At 37.3% G+C, this 22687-nt stretch overlaps 1 protein-coding gene across 1 annotated transcript in view; it reads left to right on the top strand.

The window, feature by feature from the left end:
* Positions 1-22687, top strand: part of FTO (FTO alpha-ketoglutarate dependent dioxygenase) — a gene marked incomplete at both ends in the record, with an annotated part of 251828 nt that overhangs the window by 62084 nt on the left and 167057 nt on the right. The window contains 3 exons of the mRNA XM_084294645.1: positions 3058-3137; positions 4924-5067; positions 11897-12016. Of these exons, the coding sequence (XP_084150771.1) occupies positions 3058-3137; positions 4924-5067; positions 11897-12016 (344 nt within the window). The remainder of the gene's footprint in view (positions 1-3057; positions 3138-4923; positions 5068-11896; positions 12017-22687) is intronic.

Raw genomic sequence — 22687 nt, 5'->3', positions numbered from 1 at the left:
AGATAATATTTTTTTTCTGCAGATGTGAATAATAAGGATTTGTAATAAATAAAAATTCAGTTTTCTTTGTTTTGCACAAGGTGTGTTACCTGAAATTTCTGTCGCTGGTGATTCTGTGAAAAGGAATTGTGTGCATTTGCAAGTAATCAGATCATCTGCTGAACAGTCTTACAGCTTCTTAGTACTTCATCTGTAAAGGCAAAATCCTTTTGCTTATGACCTCCAAATTATTTAACCAGACTTCAGGTTGATAACTTTGTTTTTTTTTTAAGGTAGCTTTGGCCACCTGTGCACAATCATATATGTGATTAATTTCTTTTAATAAATCTTGCCCAGACTGGGCTCAGCTAGTAGTCCTATAATGGGATCTGGCCCTAGAGTGGCAGATGATTCATTGGGAAGTGGCAGGCAGAAAGTACTACAAAAAAAGAACAAAATCCATTTAAAATAAATACAAGTTTTGCCTTGTACATGTATGCTGGAAGTCATTGCTCTGTTTCTTAAATACTCCAACTCAGACAGAAAACTGAAGTTATTTTTTCTGGCGCTTGAACGCCAAGTTTGTTACCAAGTTCTGTTCCCTTGAATGCCAACAAGGCTTTTAGAATATTATCAGCAGGTTGGGGAAAGTGAAGTAGACGTTATACTGGCTGAAGTGCAGGTACTGACCCATGTTAGCCTAGTGACTAGTGGCACCATGGCATCCTGTTGGTGCAGGTAATAGCAATGGGTGCATTGCCTCTGCTTTGATTTAGAAAATTCTCTTTGGTCATCACAGCACTTGAGCATGTTAGAATGATTGCCTTCTACAATTACTATTTTAGAGTTGGGTAATTCGTGATGTTTTAAAATTTGTAAACATCTGAAAAGCCTGTGATACACTTTAGAACAACTGTGCTAATGACAGCATTTTCCATAGATGCGGGAAAGTTTTGGCAGGAAAGCAGTCATTTTAGCAGAAAACTGTAGTCCAGATTTAAAAATATTGTTGTAATAGTCCTAAAAATGGTTGAAGGAGAAGGGATTGTGTTGATAGTTCTTGAAACTCTACCAAATACATTGTTGGTGTTGATCGTGATTTCAAATTAAAAAGTCACTTCTTGTGTGCTACGTACAGTTCATAGAAGTTCTGTTTTTCTGACAAGTATTGAAATGAGATCTCCATGTCTCCACCTGAATTTGTAGCAGGTAAGAGCCCAGTGTTTTAAGGCACAACAATGCCGTGCTGGCTCTTATTCAGGACCACAAATTCAGGAGAACTGTATGACAAATAAGTTGCCTGCATGAAGTTTTTCAGAGCAGGACCTAAATGTGTGGAACTGGCGAGGCTGCATTTTGTTTTTTCTGAGCCTCACCAGTCAGCACCTCATCATGTAAAACTCACGTTAGCTCCGTGTGCTGTATTTTACTTAAAACTGTGAAGGAGTTGTGCTACTTCTGACATGGGTGTCCAAGGAAACAGTTTTGGTTTGGCTCTCAAATCTGAATAAAAGTTTTTGCTGCTGAACAGGCAATGGCCAGTATAACAAGAAGTGCTTTTTCTACTCAATTCATATATTTAAAATAAATAAATAAATAAAAAGGTACATCTTTATCGTAATTGGTTAAGATCTAGGACATTTATTTTTTCAATTATCCTTTGAGACGCATAGGCTGTGAAACTTCAACTATTTTTGTGCAATTAGTCTTAAATGAATTATAAGCTTTTAAATTAAAATGGCAGGCTTGTTTTTAAAAGTCATAATCGATTAGGGACAACTGGAAGCAATTTTTTTTTTTGGGGGGGGGGGCTCTACAATGAAAGATTTGCCAAGGGTTTGAATGAAGGCGCAAATCAAAACATAACGTTTTTGATGCTATTTGATACATAAAACACACCAAAATGAATGGGCACTGAATGAAGTGGTGGAAGTGTTTAAGTTAATTTTATGTCATAGTTCTTCTTGAAAGTGATAGCGATATTTAAATGTTGCCCTGTCTGGAGATAATACTGTTCTGTGGCCTTTGCAAAATTTGGCTCTATGTAATTTCAGTCTTAAATGCCTACGTAAGAAATTGCTCTTTCCTATTTGGCTTTTGGTGGGTTTTTGCTTGTTTTGGAGTCCTTTTCAAGCTTTTCAATTTCACATATCTGCAGACGTCATGTGAAAAGAAAATATGCCTCCCATCTAAATGTTCTTAGTGGCAATTCAGTCATTGTTCGTAACGCTTGTGTGCCTGTTCTTCATATAAACTTCTCGGGTGTTTTTTTCCAAAGTGATGTTATCTGCTGCCTTGGGTGTGCACTTTGTTAATAATTGCTTATAACATTCATAGAAAGAAGACGTTGTTCTTACAACTGGGGTGAATTGAGTCATTCTTCTGAATTCTTTAGGCTTTTATCATTTTGAATTTTCAGGCTTGTTAGAAGGTAAAGAAAAAGTTTCAGAGCATATCGGTTTTCAGTAATAAAGAGAATATCATTAAGCCTTACACACTGTTCTTTTCAGTCTGGTGGACTGTCATTATGGTCAGAAGAGCCTTTTCAAAAATGAGCAGGAATTCAGGGGTCAGGTTTCAGGTATGCAAATATTGATGTTTTAAAGAGAAGTTATATTTGTATGATGGAAGGATGAAGCTTGTTAACTTCTCATCATGCTGTATTAAAATGGCCAAAGCTAAACTCCCTGAAAGAGTAAATACTGATGAGGGTATAGACTCCAAGTTAACTAGGATCCTGCAGCTTTCTATTCTAGTTCTTTTCTGATAATGTCTGTATTTGGCTTTGCTTGCCAACTCTTTAGGTCATCTAGTTTTCTATATGGTTTTACTTAGTTTCTGCTAACTTATGTAAGAACAACCCCGAAATTACCTTACAGCACATCTTGACATATTTTCCTGAATGTCTCGTTGAGTTTGAGAGGACAGCATAATTTTCACACTAAAATTTGAATTTAAAGTGCTTTGTGAACAGTATTCAGTGTAACACAGAATGTTGCTACTAGATGTAATCTCAGCTTTTCCAGAGGAATATATAAATTTTTTTGCCTTACTTAAGGTTTCCTAATTTTTCTCTAGATGATCTCAATATGACACATCAGCACTGTGTTCTGGCTGGCTTTTCACCTCGATTCAGCTCCACTCACAGAGTGGCAGATGTAAGTATAAATGCAGGTAATTCTTTAGTCGTTTGTAAAGCTAATATTCTGATACCGTAAATGTAGCATCATGTTGTCTTACCCAGAACTGTTTTGCAAACTGTGTTTGCAGTTACGCTCATGTGTCAGGCTATTTGTTTACTATTGGACTGATATATGGTTGCTTCTACATCAGTAATTTACCTGAACTCACAGTCACACGTTTAAGATACAGTTTAGGAATATGCTCTACCACATCACATGAATTGCTGAAGTGTAGGGACAGCTGCATTTTTAATTGAAATTATTTTTTTAATTATTTTTTATTTTTGATATGTTCATCTCCCGGTCCTAGATGAAAAGGCAGTATTAATGATGAGAGAAAAATACTCAAAGCACATGTCAGAAGTGCTCACTGGCTAAAACAGCCTTTAGGAGGTCAGAAAAACTGAGTCATGAGTATGCTTTAAATGGGATCCTTCTGTGCATCCAAGGATGGAAGAACTAGAAAACTGATACAGAGCTCCTTCACTGAGTCATTCTGGGATAACCAGACTTCAGCCTGACACACTCAAGTGTTAAAATGCTTTTATTTACTCGACTTCTATTCTTTATTCTTGTCCATGGCTTTAGCATTAGTTTTATGTAGTATTTGAATGGGAAAGCATATAGGAATATAAAATAGACTGTAGCATAAGAAGATATTTAAAAAAAATTATGGCTTTCTTTTTTCAGCAAGGCAAAAAGTACCACTACTGAAGCAAGAGAAATACTTGTAAATCCATACTTTTTTTTTTTTTCCTGTCCTACTAGTTGGTGCAATAACGGAAATGAAGCGATAGCACCAAACATGGACACAGACATACATTGTAGTTGTAGTAAAAAATAAAAATAAAAAAAATCCATTATTTGCCAAACAAAACTATACTCTGCTCACTCGAACTAGACTTTGGCATAAAGCAATATTACACTGTGCATTTTAAAAAACAGTGGTTCTGTGTTTTACCTCTTTTACTTTAAGAGTCCTCTGACCTACTGCTCCTGTCTCTGTGTTACTCTTGCAGGAAAATACACATTTATTTTCACTGTGAAAAACTTCTCTATTAAGTGATTATGCTTTGTTTTGGTAAACTGTTGTGACCTCAACCTGTATAGTATGGAAATATTTGTTTAAAAAGCATATGAGACCGGTGAGGTCCATATTGAAGATGATTCCCGGGAATCTAACTGAAGGTACAGATAATTAATTGAAAATAATAAGAAGATGTAGTTATCTTACTTTTTTTTTTCAAATATATATATATATTTATTTTATGTGTTTCCTTGTGATTTTTGAAAGAAACTTTGAAAACAAAACAAAAGCAACAGAAGTGCAGATCTGGCTTGTTCATATTATCTACACCTTCTAAGCAATCAGCACTCCTGAGTGGATATGGGATTCCATTTGAGTGTTACTGGGAGCCTATAAAACTATGCGTATAAAGCTGATTATTAAATATCCTCAAAAACTGCCAGAAAGCAATGGAAAGTATGGCTGTAATTGTAATGTAAATTTAAAAGTAATCCCGTTCTTTCTCCTTTCAAATTGTGGTTTACTATTTTGTGTTGGTGGATTAGACTTTTGCATCATCTACACAAACAGCTACATAAACCAGAAGACATTAAGATTTTGTGTAAAAGATCATAAAATAAAGTTACAGAAATACATCCTTTCTGCTCCTTTGATTATTTCAGAAGCAAGTGGTGTATTTGAGAAATATGTATGCTTTGATGTGACTAAGTATTCGTTTTTATTATATCTTTATAGTGTTCAAGAGGAACATTGGAATACATATTTGGACAATGTGAACTGGCGCTCCAGAATTTACAAACTGACTCTAATTCAGGGGCTTTATCTTTGAAATCACTGGAAACTGCAGTTGTAAAGCAAGTGGAAGAAATACATAATGAGGTGAGATCATCTGCACTGAAAATGCTGCAGCTGGATTCTGACAGGTGCAGTCTGGTGGCGTGTGTTGAGCAGCTCACAAGGCATTGCACTGTATAAGTTCGTTAGCTGTTTTTTATTCCCTATTTACTTGTTTACAGTGATTGGGATAAACTTAGATCTGATCATTGCATTCCCACAAAGTTTTCATTTTTTCTTTCCCAATATCCCTCTGCTGGGAGAGGCAGAGTAGTTTCAGTAACATCGGTTTCATTGTGCCAAATCACAGGGTGGCGGACAAACCAAACTACTCTAGTCCTCCTGAAACAAGAGGGGCGAAAATGGAAGGAAAGCACACACAAAGTTTTTCAGTTGTTTGTCAGGTGTTAAGATAGTTGCCAGTCTTTTTCCAGAATGCCAGGTGTGAGACAATTGCGAATATGTTCTTAAAAGCATATTCTGAAGAAAATGTAGTGCAAATAATCGTGAAACACATACTTCATTCGGCAGATTGTTCTGCACTATAAAATATGCAGTTGTAACAATGCACTTCCATAGAATTTCACTGAAGCTGGCACAGTGCTTTGTGGTTTGACATAGAGATCTGGAGTTTTAGGAAACACAGATTTAAAAATGTCTGTTTTGGGCTATTGTGGAAATGGTAATTTTTTTGTGGTATAACAATAAGCAGCATCTTGAAGAATGTAACTTTGCTTTTACTGTTAGTGGATAGTCAAGGAAATGATACAGTGGAATGGGTGGTCTTACAGTGGTGACATTTCCAAAAATGGTTAGTTAATTGCTTTTTTATTTTTATTTTTTATAAGAGTTAAAGAAAATGCAAGTCAAGGCTGTGTATTAGGAGTATAAAGTGACATTGTTTAGCTGCTCTGGAAAGTTGCCTTCCTACCTGAAAAAAAAAGCTTTCAGCTGTTCCTAACAAAAGTGATGATGACCATCTCTCTGTAAAAACAACTATAGTAAGCAGCTAATACAAATTTCTGAACCATGTTTTGCTTAAATATCAGTCACAACATTTGTATACTCACACATTTTGAAGGAACTAATCTGTATTGCTACTAAGATAAGTACAATCAGCATTATATTGGAACATCTGTAGTACCAAACTAATTCACACTCATATAAGAATTTTTCTAAGTGTTTTAAATTGCTATCTGCTGAGGAATATAATATTGTGTGTTGCTAGAAAACTTCATAGAACACATTTTTATTTGTATTGTGCTCAAAGTTGGTAAAAATTAGTATAGCGATGGCAAAAGCTTTACCCCTTGACTTCCAGCAAAACAGCTCCTAGAGCAATTTAAAGAAGTCGGATGCATGCAGGGCTTTACAAAACATTAATCAGGCTCAGTCCATAAAACTATACACATATGTGGTTTGCACAGCTAGGGCCACATGCACAGCTGGTGTAAATTTGCACGGGTCCTTCAACATCAAAGACCTGTGCCATTTACATCAGGTGAGAGACTAGCCCCTGGTGTTTGCAGTCACCTGAATAATTTTGCTATGTGACATACAGGGATGTTTCCTGTTACGCATATGGGATATACTGTAACAGAAATCATTGTTTAACTTGTACATATTGTGCACTTAGTCTTAGTAGACACATTGAATCTATATTTCATTTGAAAAGAGAATACCCAGTCACCTCTTTTTTTTCTTCACAAGGTCACCTCCTCACTTAAAAGATAAATTCCGTATGTTCAAGTGCTATTTAAATTTCCCTTTTTTAGTGCACAAGTAGACAAAGTTACCATTTGTTTACCACTGTGGTAAATACACATTTCTTTTTCAAACATCACTGAAGTAAAAACACATAGATCTGTGAGGCTGATGCAGGTTATTGTTGTTGTTATTGTTTTGCCTGTGAAAGCTTCCCGCTTTCTTTTACTCACACTACGATAAATCTTCATATTTTCAGGCACATAATACGGGTTCTAGATTTCAAATTTTCTCAGGCATATGAAGAACAAGAACATGTTTTCTTTCTTTAAAGAATTAAACTGTTCAAGTACTGATGAAAATAAGTGTTCCATTCAATAACTGTGGTCAGGATTCCATCTCTTTTTTTTTTTTTCTCCTTTGTTATTATTTTAAATAAGATGAACTGTCACCCAATTTTGCCTGTGTATTTCTGTTTTGGTATACACCTTATATACCTCTGGACCAGAGATTATGGGCTTGAAATTGAGCATTTCTATCAGAAGAGGAGGTGGTATGGTTGTATTCCACTTCCAAAAGTCATATTTTTTTTTTTATCTCTCTTTGCATGTTTTAGCTCAGATAACTAAATGCATCCTCAGTAGCTGCTTCATCTTCCTGAAATGCTATGGGTGTTCTTCCCCTTTTGCTGACACCTCCAAAGTAGCATCAGAGATCATTAACTGGAGCAGAACCATCACAGTGCCATCATCTGATCCACAACTAGGCTAAAATAAAGTACTTGAGTGCAGATTCACAGTCTGTGCGGAAATTAACTGCTCTGCCAAATGAGGTCTGGATGAGTTATCTGTGTCTCCTTGAGGGAAAAAGCCTAAGAGCAAGTCTGAAAGAATGAGGTATGATTCTGTGCCTTCACTTTTGTATTCCTGGGCAGGAAAATTGACTTGCTGTGTTGATTAAGTGGTTTAGAACTGAAGACCTGTAGCATTGGTAGAGACTTTCTCCACTTTTGTCGTGGGCAGAGAAATCCATAAAAGAATTTGGTGAGCATCTGGGGGCTCTCTTTTCCAATTGCTAGCTTTCCCAGAGTTCATTTGTTGGAGACCTCTCTTGGATGGCATGACAGAGGCCTTCCCATGGAAGAAGCAAGATTTTAGTGAGGAGGTTTTCAGCATCACTTCGACTTAACCTTGTTGTGGTCTCCCTCATTAAAACAGCCTTCGGAGTAATATCTGAATTCAGGTACATAATTCATCACGTACCTGAATTATGAGATACATGCTGTTTGTTAGATGTGCAAGTCATTTCACCCCAGTACGTACTTTGTAGTTACAAGCTTCAGGCTTGAAGTCTGAACACTGTTTCAGTGGCAGGGTATCCTAGGAGCACTGTGGCAGGGTGAACAGAAGTGATGTCCTGGACAGCTGTGAAGTACAGCGTCCTAACAACAATGCTCACATGGTGTTAGATTAAATGAAATTTTCCCTTTAAGCAATCAGATTGCTGTTTGGCCAGAATCATTCCTCCTGAAATAAATGACCTTGTATAGCTCATTGTATGTGAACCTCTGCCCCTGCTGAGTCACACTTCGCTTTCCAAAATTTATACAGCTACTGGCTAGGCCTCAAGCAGACCTGCAGGGACCTGGGAAAGCCCACTGGCAAACAAACATTTTTAAAATAATAGAACACTGCTGACTAGATGATGTAAATGCTTGCATGCATAAAAATAAATCTACAGAGAAGACGGCCTATTCTTTGGGTGTCCGAGAACAGTTGTTTACCTTGCTCAGAGGAGTGCAAGATCTGACAGGAGTTCCCCTACGTGAGGAAGCTCCGAGGCCTCCTTATTCGCCACCACCAAATGAACAGTCAAAAGTTCTCTGTGAAGTAAAGCTTCAGAGCAACTTCCTTAGGATCTGGGGTTTGTGTTTAAAATGTAGCAGGCTTCAAAGTAAAGTTTGAAAAAGTAGGATTTTGTTCTTATTAGGGTTTTGGCTCAGCGCTAACAAATCCTGATGACCACAATTAAAATTTGAGACTGAATTGGTTGCTCTGTTGCTTGTGAAGTAGTCACTCTTGCCTACAGCGAATCTATTTTTATGGTAGCAGCAGTTAAATTTATAATGATTTAACATTTCTACATCTACAGGGATGCAGAAAAGCCGAGGCTAGCTAAGTTGAAGGTGGTAGGTGTGGAAGGTATGTGGTGGTAGGTGCTGAGGTCAGGGCTGAGGAAGGGTGGTGGTGTCTGCGGCCCAAGGAAGGCTGACGTGTGAAGGCACATCACAGTGAGCTGACAGCATGGTTGGTGGCTGGCTAGGACAGAAGAGCAAAAATATAGATCACCTACATCTGTGGCATTTAATAACCAATACTTTTAAATAATTGACCGAGGAGCACTGCGTCACAAAATGTCAAATGCTGCTGTTGGCCTTTTACTACCCGGTATTGACTATAACCTAAAATTGGCTTTTAATCATTGCTAAAGGACAACTTGAAAAAAAAAAATCTGTTGAGGTTAGACATATAAGGCCTGATTCTGAACTTTCTTGCACAGGTGTAAGTCACAAATGTAAAATGACTCAGGAGACAGAAGTTTTCTTAAAATGTGCAGTGTGTGTATTTTATTTACGTGTTAATATGTTTAGGGTTTGTCCTGTTCAGTCATGTAAACTACTTGCTGATCTGAACTCAAGTTAGCTCTAATATATGGGAGTCACCAAACTAAAACTCTTTGACAAAATCCGTGTCAAGAACAGTTGACCTGAGACTCCTGTCATGGAAGATGAATGTCGTGTATCTTGAGTCCCAGTAAGGCTAGAATTGAGCTTTTCTCTCTTCCGCGTGTACTGTTGTGGTTTTTTTCCTGGTATAGCTCTAATTCGTGTAAGGAGATGGAAGGAGGCAAACCAATAGGGGATGCCTTCTTCCTGCAGGAGAAGATTAGTGACTAGAGTTCAATGAAATAATTTAAAAATTAATGTTAATTTAGTGTTCATGTTAATTTTAAAATATCAAACAGCGTAATTGGAATATCTGGAGATTTTTTAACAGAAGTATTTGTGCTTACTAGTGTCTAAAGCAAGGATAGTGACAGAGAAATTGTCAACCATGCATCAAGATGACTTGTTTTCAGAATCAACCCTTACCTGGCCAGAGGTACCAATTCAGAGCAGTCCTTTGTCAAGGTGCTTGATGGCTGAGTTTGTGGGTGAAATGCTATTTTTTCCCTTCTTCTGTTAACTCAGTTTAGAGCTAAACTTACGCATTGTCAGATGAATATGGACCTGATTTTGAGAGCCCTGCCTGAATTTTTACCTATACTGTTGTCGCTAACATTGAACAGCCACACATTGCCATTTGGTACCCTGACCTCTGATGAGATCAGTTACAATCCTGCAGAAAATTAACTGTCCTACTGCTAACCCTTATCTCTTGTGTACGCTGAAAGGGATCAAGATATGTTTAAAATTTGGCCAGGATTACAGACTTGACTTAGACTGAAATTATGTAGATTAATGTAACAAATCAGTATGATTAGTTAAAAATCAGACTGACTGAAATAGATTGTTATCATGATGAATGATATTGTAACTTTCATTTTAATTTTTTTAAAAATAATTTTTTATTAGTTAATGACCTCATGTGATCTATTTCCTGAAACGTATTTGTAAGATATTATGTGTTATCATCCTTTCATTGGAAGAGACCAGAAAATAGAAAGAAGAAAAAAGCAGCGAGTACTCCAAACTCTAGTTGAACTGTTGATGTGCTCAGCCATCCTCAAATGGCGCATAACGATTTTTAGGGAAGCAGAACTTGATACTTCATACCTTGTTTATACAGCAGAAGAAGCAAACTCTGCTAGGGAGGATGTATGTCACTGAACTTGTGTGCTAAGAAACCACTATACTTGCAGTAATTTTTTGAAAATATCTTTAAGATTTATGTCTGCCAATTAATTTTGTTGTTATATTTTACTAAGAGTTGATCTAATGTTCTTTTTATACATTTCACATTTAAGTATCTTTTACTGCAGTCGTTAATGTGTATTGACCAAACATTTAATGTTAGCTGAAACGCTTTCAGATTTCCATAGCCTTGCAGGAAAGAAAGAGTTAGATGACAGCTTTGGGCAGTTTTCTTTATTCTTTCACCTTGGCAGGTTCTCTTTATTTCCAACATCAGTGTCAAGTAGGGATAAACAAAATCTTTGAGGTAGCAAATAATGATTAAAGTAGCTTTGAACTTGGTGTGAAACGTAACTACCGCAACAAAAATAAATACATAATTCTAAAGACCAGAACCATGGATTGCCATTAAAGAAAAAGGCTCAGCAGGAATTAGGATAAATGAAATTATTTTGCTTAACGAATATTTGATGAGTTATATATATTTATCGTATATTAAAAGCTAATATTTCTCATGTGTTTAAACCTGAAGGGCCACCCATATATGATTTGGAAAAAAAACAACACCCCAAACTAGCAAAGTACTACAGTATTTTCTGCTTCATATTCTAAATAAAAGTATAACAGTGTTCCTGATTAAATTTTTATTGCTTCGTTGGGATAATGTTTTCTTTGTTAAGCACAGTTGCCACACAAGCCTAGTGCTAGAAAAACAATTGGGACATGTTACTACTGACACCCTGAAAAGCCAAAACTTGCTTTTTAGCCTTACTTTCCCCGCAGAACCCCACATACATATCATTGGCAAGTTTTTGCTTTAAGTGCAGTTCCAGTAGAGGGAGCACGAGCCTGGCCACAGCTGAGCACTGAGACTCAGTTAATCCTAAAGTTTTTGGTAGTTTGTTTGGTAACTAGATTATTTGGTTAACTATGAAAAACTATTATGTCATTATAAAGCTATGTGCTTGTTCCATAGCAATTGGCTAGGCTGTGTTCTAGCACAGTTTATTTACTGAAAGTTTCTTCCATCCTTCATATGACTAAATAAAAATAACAATGGGGTGTAAAGGTATGTTTAGAAATAAATACTCTAGTAACTTTCTCCTTTGCTGGGGCTGTTTAGGTATATCTGGATTCATGTACTACCCCATTCCTGTCCAGATAATAATAATAATAATAATAATAATAATAATAATAATAATAAAAACAGATAATAAAAACAGATGATTCATGCAACCATGTGTTTTTCTCTTGCAGGTTGAATTTGAGTGGCTCAGGCAGTTTTGGTTTCAAGGCAAGCGGTATTTGAAGTGCACTGATTGGTGGCTTAAGCCAATGGCTAAATTGGAAGAATATTGGAGAAAAATGGAGACTATGGTAAGTACTGGTTTTATAGTCTGAAGCTTTTAGAGCTTAATTCTGAGAGCACTAACAGTTAGGTTTTTAACTGTTCTGTAGCAACAGAATTTTTGCTTTATTCAGAACATCTGAAAAATAGAATCAGTATAATCCTGCAACCTCTTTGCTACTGGGGGAGAGAAATAAAAGAAATATGAGCAAAATGAGAACCAAAAACCAAGAGGAGATTTCAGTTGTTTCCTGACTTCACTTGTTTTTAAAGTTTGACAATGCCAGAAGGTGACAGGCAGATATTGCATCACACATTAGTACCTGAAACTGTGCAATGCCACCTGGTCATGAAACAGCAAGATAGACGGTGCACCCTTTGCCATCACAACAATTGTGAATGTATCTGGCTGAAGGTGAAAGTAAAACCCGATGAGCTGAAGGTACAGCTGGCTGTTGGTAGTGCACATGCACAATTACATGATGGCTACAACTAGCTAGAGGTGATTAGTTTCTTGAATCCTTACAGTTGTGGTAATTGCTCTATATTTGAAAGTATATTTGTGCCTTCCTTGATAGTGAGAGTGACTCAGTGACCACTGTTAGCCCAGTTGCTGTTGCTGTCCAAGTAGAGACTCAGCTTGGGGGACTTTGCTATGTGCATGACACACTTGCCAGCATGCCTGCTTCTAGGTCTGCATGCAGGAGGAACTACATCAGAAATGTGTCATGCTGGTATCCTTCCATTTCCATCAGAAACTGCCATTGCTGCTCACAGCGTAAGCTTCAACTCGTCCGTACATGTCTTGGAAAAGTTTGTAATGTGGCTGAGCACACTGAATATAATTTGTATTAGAGGTGTTTTTGAAATCCCAGAGGTATGATGACACAATATTCTGTTACTGAGTTTTGGGGGAAATCTTGTTGTTCTCTAACCTGTTCACAAGAATTTGGAAGCTTTTCTGGCAACAGCTGGATTCAGGCCTGGAAAATGAGTGAGGAAAAGTGGAATTTTTATATGTGAAATCAGTTGCTGCAAGGAATAGGTGAACGTTAGACTTTCTTCCAAAAAAAGGGAAAAAGATTTATGATCTGTTTATTTTTGTTTTTGCCTCATTTTTGTGTTCTCATGTGCTGAAACTCAACTAATCTTGAATGACCTTTATCATTTAAAAAAAATGATTTGGTTTGTTTTTCTTTCAAATGACAACTTACCCTCTTGTAACAGAGGCTTAGATGAAGTAGAGACAAGAATGTTTGATTGTTATTTTATATCCATTGTGTGTTGAGAACATGGAAAAACAGCAAACTCAGGAATTCTCAAGGGTTAGGTTTTCTGCAATTGGTGTGACATTGCCATGTGTCTCTAATTAGAAACATGGTGGCGTCAGTGTATCTCCTTTCAACAGGCCTCACAATGATATTTATCAGCAAACTGACGGTTGGGCCAAGACAGAAGCTGCTTCTAATTTAAATTTTAAAAATTGCTTTAAAGTTTTATGACTTATAATGCATTAATCACAATTAATTTCAGCTATTGAAGGAGACAGAAGAGAATGTTAATTGGGAATGTCTGTATTGTTGAGTCTCTTAGGTAAATGAGCTGCTTACTGTATTTTGGACTTGGAGGTGGGGTGGGATTTTTGGGTTTCAACCTACGTTTTGTCCTTAGTTTCACAAAGGGACAGTAGGGGGCAATGTTGAGCTGCAGTTTTAATGCAAGAGCGAGCACCGACTTAATAAAAATACATAGAAATGTAGCATTAACATCAAGAATTATCCCTGTTGCTTCAAGTTAGCTGTAATCTCTAAGATTCCATAACACAGGAAATCAATTGTGGGTTAACAAATTCAACAGCAATTTAACATAAAAAGTGCAGTGTTTTGGTGCATGCTTAGCTTCCACAGCATTAAGTTAAATCAAAAAGGTATTTCTGAAGGTACCCAGTAGTCTACAGTCAGTGTTTTTCCTCCAAATATATAACTTTAACTGCATGATTCTTTAAAAAGTAAAAATAATAAAATAAAAACTTCCACCTATATAACGTGGAAAAATGGTTAAATTATAAATGCCTTAGTGGTTGTTGATCTTGTCTCAGTAGAGTATTATTGCTTAAAAGGAACTGTTTTGTAAAGGAAAATAATGTATTTTTTCCTACACTTGTGTGTGAGCTGAACAACTCTTGACTTAAATTTTATGTGTGTGTTTAGAGTGATACAAAAAACAGTCTGGGGTTCAATGTGTGCCTTTTTTTTTTTTTCCTTTGTTTAGCAATAGAGTTTTAAAGAAGAAAAAAAAAAAAAAACGTTTTCCAAAATTTCTGCTTCTGTTAATTGTAATTGTTCCAATATCGCAGCAAAGTATGATACCTCAGGAAGTTAAGCCCAGGGTCTTCAAACCTTCGGGCTCTATTTAATATTTTTGTACTTTGTGGCAAGCACACAGTCTTATAATAATGTTTAGTCCTGGCATTTCTTTCCCTGTGGATAGTTTTACTTAGAGCTTGCTCTTGTGATGTAAATGTTAAACCTTTCATTTGAATGACATTCTGATAAAACATCACATTTCCCACAATATTACCTCATGAATTTATGAACCACTAAATCTAAAGCAGTTTAACCAATCTTCTTCTCTTTTCCCCCCCTCCCTTGGAAATACGAAGGCTATTCAAATCCTTGAGTTTTTTTTTAAAAGTCATCCAAGATTAACACGTTATCATGTGCAACATCAGGATAAATGCTTGCTGAATTCAAAGGGAGAGTTACCATTTGAAAAAAAGACTGTACAAGCTTTGCTTTCTGGGTAAAGAGAAGTCTGAAAAGCTGAAATCTCATGTGATATGAGGAAGTCTTGCTGAAGCTGTTCTGAGATTCAGTGGAGAGACAATTTGTCTCTCAGGGTCTGATATCATGCAAACCTTGCAATCTGACATTTATTTTAGCTATGAAAATGTTTTAACGCCATGCCAAATCAGTAAGAGCTGTAGAAGTCCTACAGTCTTTTTTTGTTTATTTTGTTTTAGGTTGATTCACATTTGAAAAAGTAAAATGTAAATCTCTGGAATGAAAAGTAAACATATATGATTGTACTCAAATGCCAAATCTTTAAAGATTTTTTTTTTTTTACATATCCAGTGTTCCTTTTTTTTTAAAAAAAAAAAAAAAAAAAAGATGCTCCTGGTAGTGCTATATGGTATGAACTGTATTTCCTGCTTTGACAGTCCATTTAGCAATGTAGCAATGTATTTATATGGCAGTTGGCCTTAATAACCTTTATTGACTTTGGTGGGTAAGAGCCAAGACTGGGATTATTAAAATGTATCAGTTTCATTGCAGTATAAAATCACAACATATATAATTATGTTAGGTAGGCTAGGCTCCATTTAATCCTACCTATTTATGCAGGAATTTGGCAAGATGATGAAAATTGTAGTTCTAAAACATAAAGAAAAATGAGTGATTTAGTGTATTTAGCAGCATAACCGTTTGCCTACTCTAAAGGATTTATTTAAAGGAACGAAACATAGATCTTAAAAACCTTTTTAATGGTATAAGTGAAATACAAAAGTGATTGTTAAACCTTTTGTTTCACTTTTTGGAATCCTAAATTATAGCTAATGATACTGATATGCAGCATACCTTTTAATTTCCAAATGCAATCTATAAACATCAGCGTGTGCTTTCTGTGTAGTTACAATGAGCAAAGTGGCATTCAACAAACTGATGTCTCTGCACAACTGTTTCATCTTGATTTGTACATTAAAAAAAAAAAAAAAAAAAAAAAACATTAACTCATCATATTATTTTTTATAGTTATTCTCTATGGTACATTTTTATCAGTTTATACAACTGAATTGAAATCAGAGAGTGAAGATATTTCCAAGTAAAATTATTTTTCTTTCCTTTTTGAGGTCTGTTTCATTATTTGGTTCTCTTGCTGCGTATGAAGTATGCCATAGTTTCTGCTGTAAGCCACTATTGTCAGGGGCTTAGAGCCTGACAGTTAGAATTGAGTCTGGGCTGAAACTTGAGCTATGAAATCTCAGCCCAGGGCCATAATATATTTCTTTTTCTTTTTTCTTTCTTTTTTCTTTCTTCTTTTTTTTTTTTCTTTTTTTCTTTTTTTTTTTTCCAAATTAAAACAAGCGTTTAAATATGTGTTTAAATCAGGGTATTTTGGTTCCAGAATAACCACCATAAGCTGTAAGACAAAATATGCTTTTAAAAGGAATCTTGCTGGCTTTTTGTAGACTTTGGCACTTCAAACAGCTCGCTAATTCTCTGCGGGTGGAGGGCATGAAAAGGTTTGGGGTTCACAAACAATCTGGGTGGCTGGTAGCATTTTCAGAAAATGCAACTTATACTTGTATTAGTGTCATCTTGGCAGCCAAAATTCAAGAAATTCTGAGGTATAATTTTAATTTCTTTTTTTAGCTTCCTCCCCGTGCTTTGGGATATTGCAGTGTCACACTCTTTTCTTGGAGGGCCGTGCGGTGATGGGTGATCGTATTTGCCTAATGAGCTGTGAAATGTCGGCACAACATGGCAGCTCAAAGACCTAAATTTTAGCCATATCTCTGGTCTTTTGGGGCTCTTCTTATCTGTTTAGGCCAGACCCTTTAAATAAATGTGTTTTTGGCAGGTTATATTTTATGTACACCAAGAGTCAGATATTCCTGGAAATGTATCTTTTATCTCAACAACGAGAGGAAAACCCTGATCCTGGGGAGTTTGTTCTTTTTAAAAAATATTTTTTGACACTGATTTCATTGACCCCAATATTTTTAGCCATCAGAAATGGGAGAAAGGATACTGCGTGGCATACAGCAGAATCACTGACAATCTTTTTTTTTTTTTTTAAAGTTGTATTGCACATCTTTCAGAAAAAAAAATATTTACAATTCTGAGGGAATTCAGACTTAAGCTTCCAAAACAAAGTGTGTGCTGAAAGCACAAAGGACTGTGTTTATGATTCTCTTTGAAGTGTTTTTGCAACAGGATAAGGAAAATTTTAGAAACTGTCTGATAGTGTTCAGGGTAAATACTTAAACCCCTTTAGAGAATTTCACACACAGATACTGTGCAGCAGAAAAAAGGATACTTATGTTTCCTAAAGCTGCTACAGCCTACAGCTTTGTACTTAAAGACAGAGGTGTTGAATAGAATTCTACTGAGGATACATCCAGTGACAATATCTACAGGAACATCAGAGCAAACCAGTGGATAGCACTTTCTATTTTTAACCCTTCTGTGAGCTGCTTGAGATCTAAGCTGAGTTGATATGAAGCACTATAACATTTCTATTATAAACTGGAATTGCTAAGAGGGCAGCCTTCCAGCTCGCACGGCGTCCTGCGAAAATGACTCTGAAAACATCTCAGGTTGTAACGCCGAGTGGCATGAGCCAGGGAAAGTTTCAGGCAGGCTACCTCGATGTATGTGCCACGGGGAGGCGAGGTGGGTTTCTGACAGCACAGGCAGGAGGGCCGTGGGTGGCTGGCCCAGCTGTGGGGCTGCTGGGGGGTGCTGCTGTGCTGCCTGGTTGGTGCCGGAGGTGCGCACGCTGCCCTGCTGTGTCCCCGTCTAGGTGTGTTCACACCTGGATTGGGAGGTTGTTTGTCCGTGTTCTCGTGCACACCGCTGTTCTTCGGTGAGCCTGTTGTGAATGACTAAATTCTATTGTCTTGCGCTAAACCCTTCCTGTAGCAAAGCTTCTTTCTGTCTTCACTGTGGTTGTGTACAAGCAGACCTATATGGTTGTGCGTCATGTTGTACATGCAGATACGTGTAGGTATGATGAGCTCTGTGTTAGCATTTAAAAACGTAAGTGCATGCAACGCAATCAGCAGAAATCAAAGCCATGCATATAGGTTATGTCCCAGTTTTGTGTTTAAGCTGTATAAAAGGATCTGTCTGAGCTGAGCCCAGTGACAAGCAGGGTTCTGCATCACGTAGGAGTGGTCTCCGACTGGATAGCTCACCAGAGCTGGTCCAAAGAACACGAGTCTGTACATGCTTGTGCACATAAACACATGCACAGGTGTGTGGTTTCTAATCGGTGATGATCTAACTCCTTCATGTAACTCCTGGATCATCTAAATTTTCATTTAGAACAAAGTGGCTTATAGGGGATAGCACCAGGGGCAATAGCTTGCAGTTCTCAGCAGCAGGAACAGCAGAGGAAGAGTTCAGAGCATAAGACTACACTTGGAAGTGCTGCAAGTCACCCGGCGTGTGTTGCAGAGAGAAAAGCCCAGATCATAGATCCTGCTGCATCCCTGTGAATACGTGTCAGTGCTGGAAGGATTTGTTTAGAACCTGATGCTGCCCTTTTATTGGTAGTGGGAACTGGGATGATTTAAGCGAAAGTGAAGTCAGTATGATGGAGCCAAGTCGATTATTAAAAAATTGTGCTGTTTTCACCATTTTTCCTCAGAACCTTGGATGAACATGTACTGGAATAACAAAGGATCTTTTTGTCAACAGTTTGCTTATTTATTTATAAGGCTTATTGTGTGCAGTGGAAACCAATTAGCAGTAGTATTGTGTTCTGCTATTGTTTTACTTGTCTAGCTATTCATTGCAATGCCTTTTATGGTTTTTGAAAGTCATTTCCTAGTACAAAACCTCAATAAAAGACAGTGTTTGCACATGGAGAATAACAGTTTTTGGAAATGCAAAATACTCTGTATTTTTGAAATGCCTGTATATCTGTAAGTCATATAAAATTAATTATCAACTATATTGAAAATGATTTCTAGTTCTCACTGAGGCCATCATAGAAGTGATCAGATGCAAATTTGTACGTTTGTGTCTATAAGTTCTGTATGTTTTTGAACATATCACATAGGTAGGAAGGAAGGTTTGGGTTGGTGTTGAAACTAAATTGCATTGGTTTGGCAGGAATAATTTTAATGTGATCCTTATAGACTAGGGAAAATTATTTCTAATGAAAATGAAAGCAAATGGCAGTATGACCAAAATGTCACCATCTATGTTACTGGGAGCTTTTGAGTACAGTGAACATTTCAAAACATGGCCTTATTACTGTCATATTTAGTGACTGAGTCCATTTTATAAAATGGAATACAGCTGTTATACTTTTCACATGGCTGTTCTGTGCGAAGGAGGTAGTATTTTCCAAGAAGTTGCCATTGCTGCGCTGATACCTTTTCTTTCTTATCTGATCATCAGTGCCTCTAATTCCTAACGATCATGGGTAAAAAGTGGTTTTGCAATGTAGTTTTAAAGTTACATCATTTTTATCAAAATTACAGCTCTTATTTTATGTATAAAGAAATAAACTTGGCTTCGATATAGGCCATGGAAAGCATTATGGTCTGTTGGATTAGGTGCTAATTCTTTCACTGACCTGTTTAACTTGTGCAAGTAACTTAAGTATGGTTTTCAAAATCAGCATGGAGATCAAAACGTTGAGGTCTTACTTTGGTTTTAGGTGGCAGGAATTTTGTGATCTTAAGTTCCTCCTCAACTAAAGGAGGTTGTGATTTTTTCATTATAACTGAAAGAGTTGCTGTGTCCCAGGGAGAGAATGTTTTGCAGTTGGAGGAACCCCACAAATTTCTGCCTTCCCCCTGCCATGACTGGAAGCTGTCTAACTAGGGCAGCATGTAAAGTATTTTGTTTTTATTTTCAGGTGGACAAGTTCTGTCCACAGAAGTATGATCGCTGGAGCTTACTTTGTTCTGGCTTACCCTGATTGCCTCCAATTGTAGCTCTCAGCAGTTTTGGGGTAAACCCTTTCTTGTACTTTTCATTTCTTACTACACATACAATCATAGAACAGCTTGGGAGGGACCTTAGAGGCCAACTGGTTCCAACCCCCTGCCGTGGGCAGGGATGCCACCCACTTCGCCAGGTTGCCCAGGGCCTCATCCAACCTGGTCTTGAACACTTCCAGGGATAGCACATCATTCTGCTCAATAATCCTGAAGCTGTACACATAAAAAATGTTTACTATTCAGCAGCTGGAAAATAATTACTGGCTTTTGTCAAATGTCCCTAGTCACCATCAGGTTTTGGAAGATCTTCTTGGTCTGCTAGCGAATCTGAACTCTATATAATTCTCACAGGTCTGCTCAAGATGAACCTATCTGGATGTTTACCATGCTGGATTTTGGAAAGTGCACTAATCATGTCTGGATCAGTTCATATTGTCTATCTGCCTAGGGATTGATGTGTAATAAACTGTTTATTTGATATATATGTGTATATATATGTATGTGTATGTACTCTACTAATTATGTTTTAGCTCAGTCTCCAAGCTTTTTTGCTACATGCTAATGGATTAAAGCCTCAAAGGATTTGTTAGCTAGCTAGAAGCCCAGTTGTTTGACAAGGATGTGGTGGGACTCGGTGTGGAACTGGAAGGTGTTTTCCTGTAACTCAGACCTATGGCAGAGTAAACTTACTCGTTGTCCTCCTCGACTACTTGTTCTCATATTCTGTCCAATTTCCTGCTTCCATTTCATGAAATATGAGTTCCTGTGCTGAAATTATTTGCAACCTCAGAACTCACTACTCTTCTCAAAACTAATGGTTGGTTATATTTCTGGTGGAGGATTTGGATAGAAATTAAGATTAGCCTGTACAAACCAATTTATGCTGATGCTGTCTGGTGCCAAAGTACACAGAGGTCGTACTTCCCATAATTCCTTAATGCGCACCAGAAGCTGAAAATCTTTCAGCAGCTAAGCTTTATATTTCTATTTTCTCTTCTGTTTTGGGAAGGATGAGAGTACTGCGATACTACATGTGCAGTGGGTAATATATCTATTCCCAGAGAAGCAGGGATGAAGTGACATGAAATTCTGTGTTGCATTTCTGTCGATGCTCAACGCGAAGGCCAATAGAGGTCCTGGCTCTGTTAGTCTGAAATGTTACGATGCTTTTGGAAGGAATAAAAAAATTAAAAGCCTTCTCATGTAGGTGGTGTCTTTGACAGTGCAACCTCAAGGCTGACTGACTTTGTCTCTCAGTGACATTATGCAATGACAGTTTTATATTCAAGGTTTTTTGGACCATTATTTCATTACTGATCTTAGCTTTCATGGAAGACATAGTTGGTGTGCGTGTTCATAAAACATGCATGTGGTCATGGTCAGTTCCAGCAGTGGTCATTTCACGGAGGAATTGCGAGTTTACAGTGCCAGACCTTAGGAAGTGTGGGGGCGGGGATGATGGCCAAGACATCAGACACATCAGTCCTGAAAACTCATAAGATTGACAAAAATATTGAACAAAACACTGCTGTTAAAAAAAACACTATACGGGACTGACTTCTCAATTCTTTTCTTTGCTTTTCATCTGCTAGATTTTCTTGTTGAATATAAAATGCTGTAATTGAATCACAGCATTAGCTGGCTTTTTCCAACCAAACAGCCGATTTAGGCTCTTTACTGCTAGTTTCAAAAGTCACAGAGAGAGAGCATGCGAAGACAAAAATTGAGCACATAGATGTATAATCCCGAAGGAATAAACTGACTTGTACTAGACAAGCTGAAAGCTGATTAAAATATTTCTCATCCTTTGGGTATGCAACAGCTTTTGATGATGGAGAGTGTATTAATATTCAGCTTCGTTGCTTGTCGACACTTCAGACAGGTCCCAGGAAAGTCTCTGAAAGGGACCAGGTTTTCTCACCCTGCCAGAAATCTTTCTGAGACACAGAACAGCACCCTTATACCAGCAACAGCCAAGATAAGCATAATGCTAGTTAGCTATGTCTTTATTTTAGACATTGCTTTTAGACATTTTGAAAGGGTTGAAAATTTTAAAGAATTCTTTTCATGATATAAACTCATTTAGATACAATAAAGGAGAGAGATTAATCTTAATTGTTTAAAAACAAGGCTGCTATAATCTATTCAATTTTAAATCCATTTGTCAGAGTTCTTTGTAAACATACAAAAATCTCAATACTAATATAGGAGACTGAGGACTTCGGAGAGTGTTCCTGCTGCCATTATTTTACAACAGCCAAGTCTGAGGTGTTGGGTAATGTTCTCTTCCTTCCTTCATTCCCTTGTAATGCAATACCTACCTTCCAGACAAGAATGGGATGTGAACAGCTGCTTTATCTGCTGATACTTCTCCTATTATTTTGTTGGCATGCTGACATATGGGGTGTTTGCCTTTTTTTTTTTTCCCCTTCCACAGTGACTAAATACATACAGTATCTCTAGAAAACATGTCATACACTCTGTGAGGTGCCTGTGAGGATGGCTCCAGGGCTAAATACTTCCTGTAATGGGTGAAAGAGCATGGCTTAATCAGCTTAGTTAACTTAATTAAGCTGTGCTTTTTCTTACGGAGCAGCCTTTAAGTATATTTCAGTTGAAAACTGTTTCATAGTTGTGAAATGATGCAAGGCTGGAGAAATCTGGTGGGGTTTTAGAGTGGGTTTGAAAAAGGTGAAACTTCCTAGTTGTTCTGTAATGTCAAGAAGCGAATCCAAGGAGCGTGTCTTTTCTACTGAAGATCTAAAGGAGAAATTGTAATGCAGTTTAGTCTGGAAAGGCTTCTCATACTGAAAAAGTTTACTCCCCCCTATCCAGTTAACATTTGTATACATGAAAAGAGCTGTCCATGTTCATCCCAACTCACTTTGCCTGCTTGCAGATGTGTCACCAGATGCTGTGACCCTTCCTTCTTCACCGTTCTTTGGAAGAAGGTGCCTGG

The sequence above is a fragment of the Netta rufina genome (genome assembly GCF_964035555.1).
Source record: "Netta rufina genome assembly, chromosome: 13".
Classification (NCBI taxonomy): Eukaryota; Metazoa; Chordata; class Aves; order Anseriformes; family Anatidae; genus Netta; species Netta rufina.
This window is presented reverse-complemented; position numbering and strand designations above follow the sequence as displayed.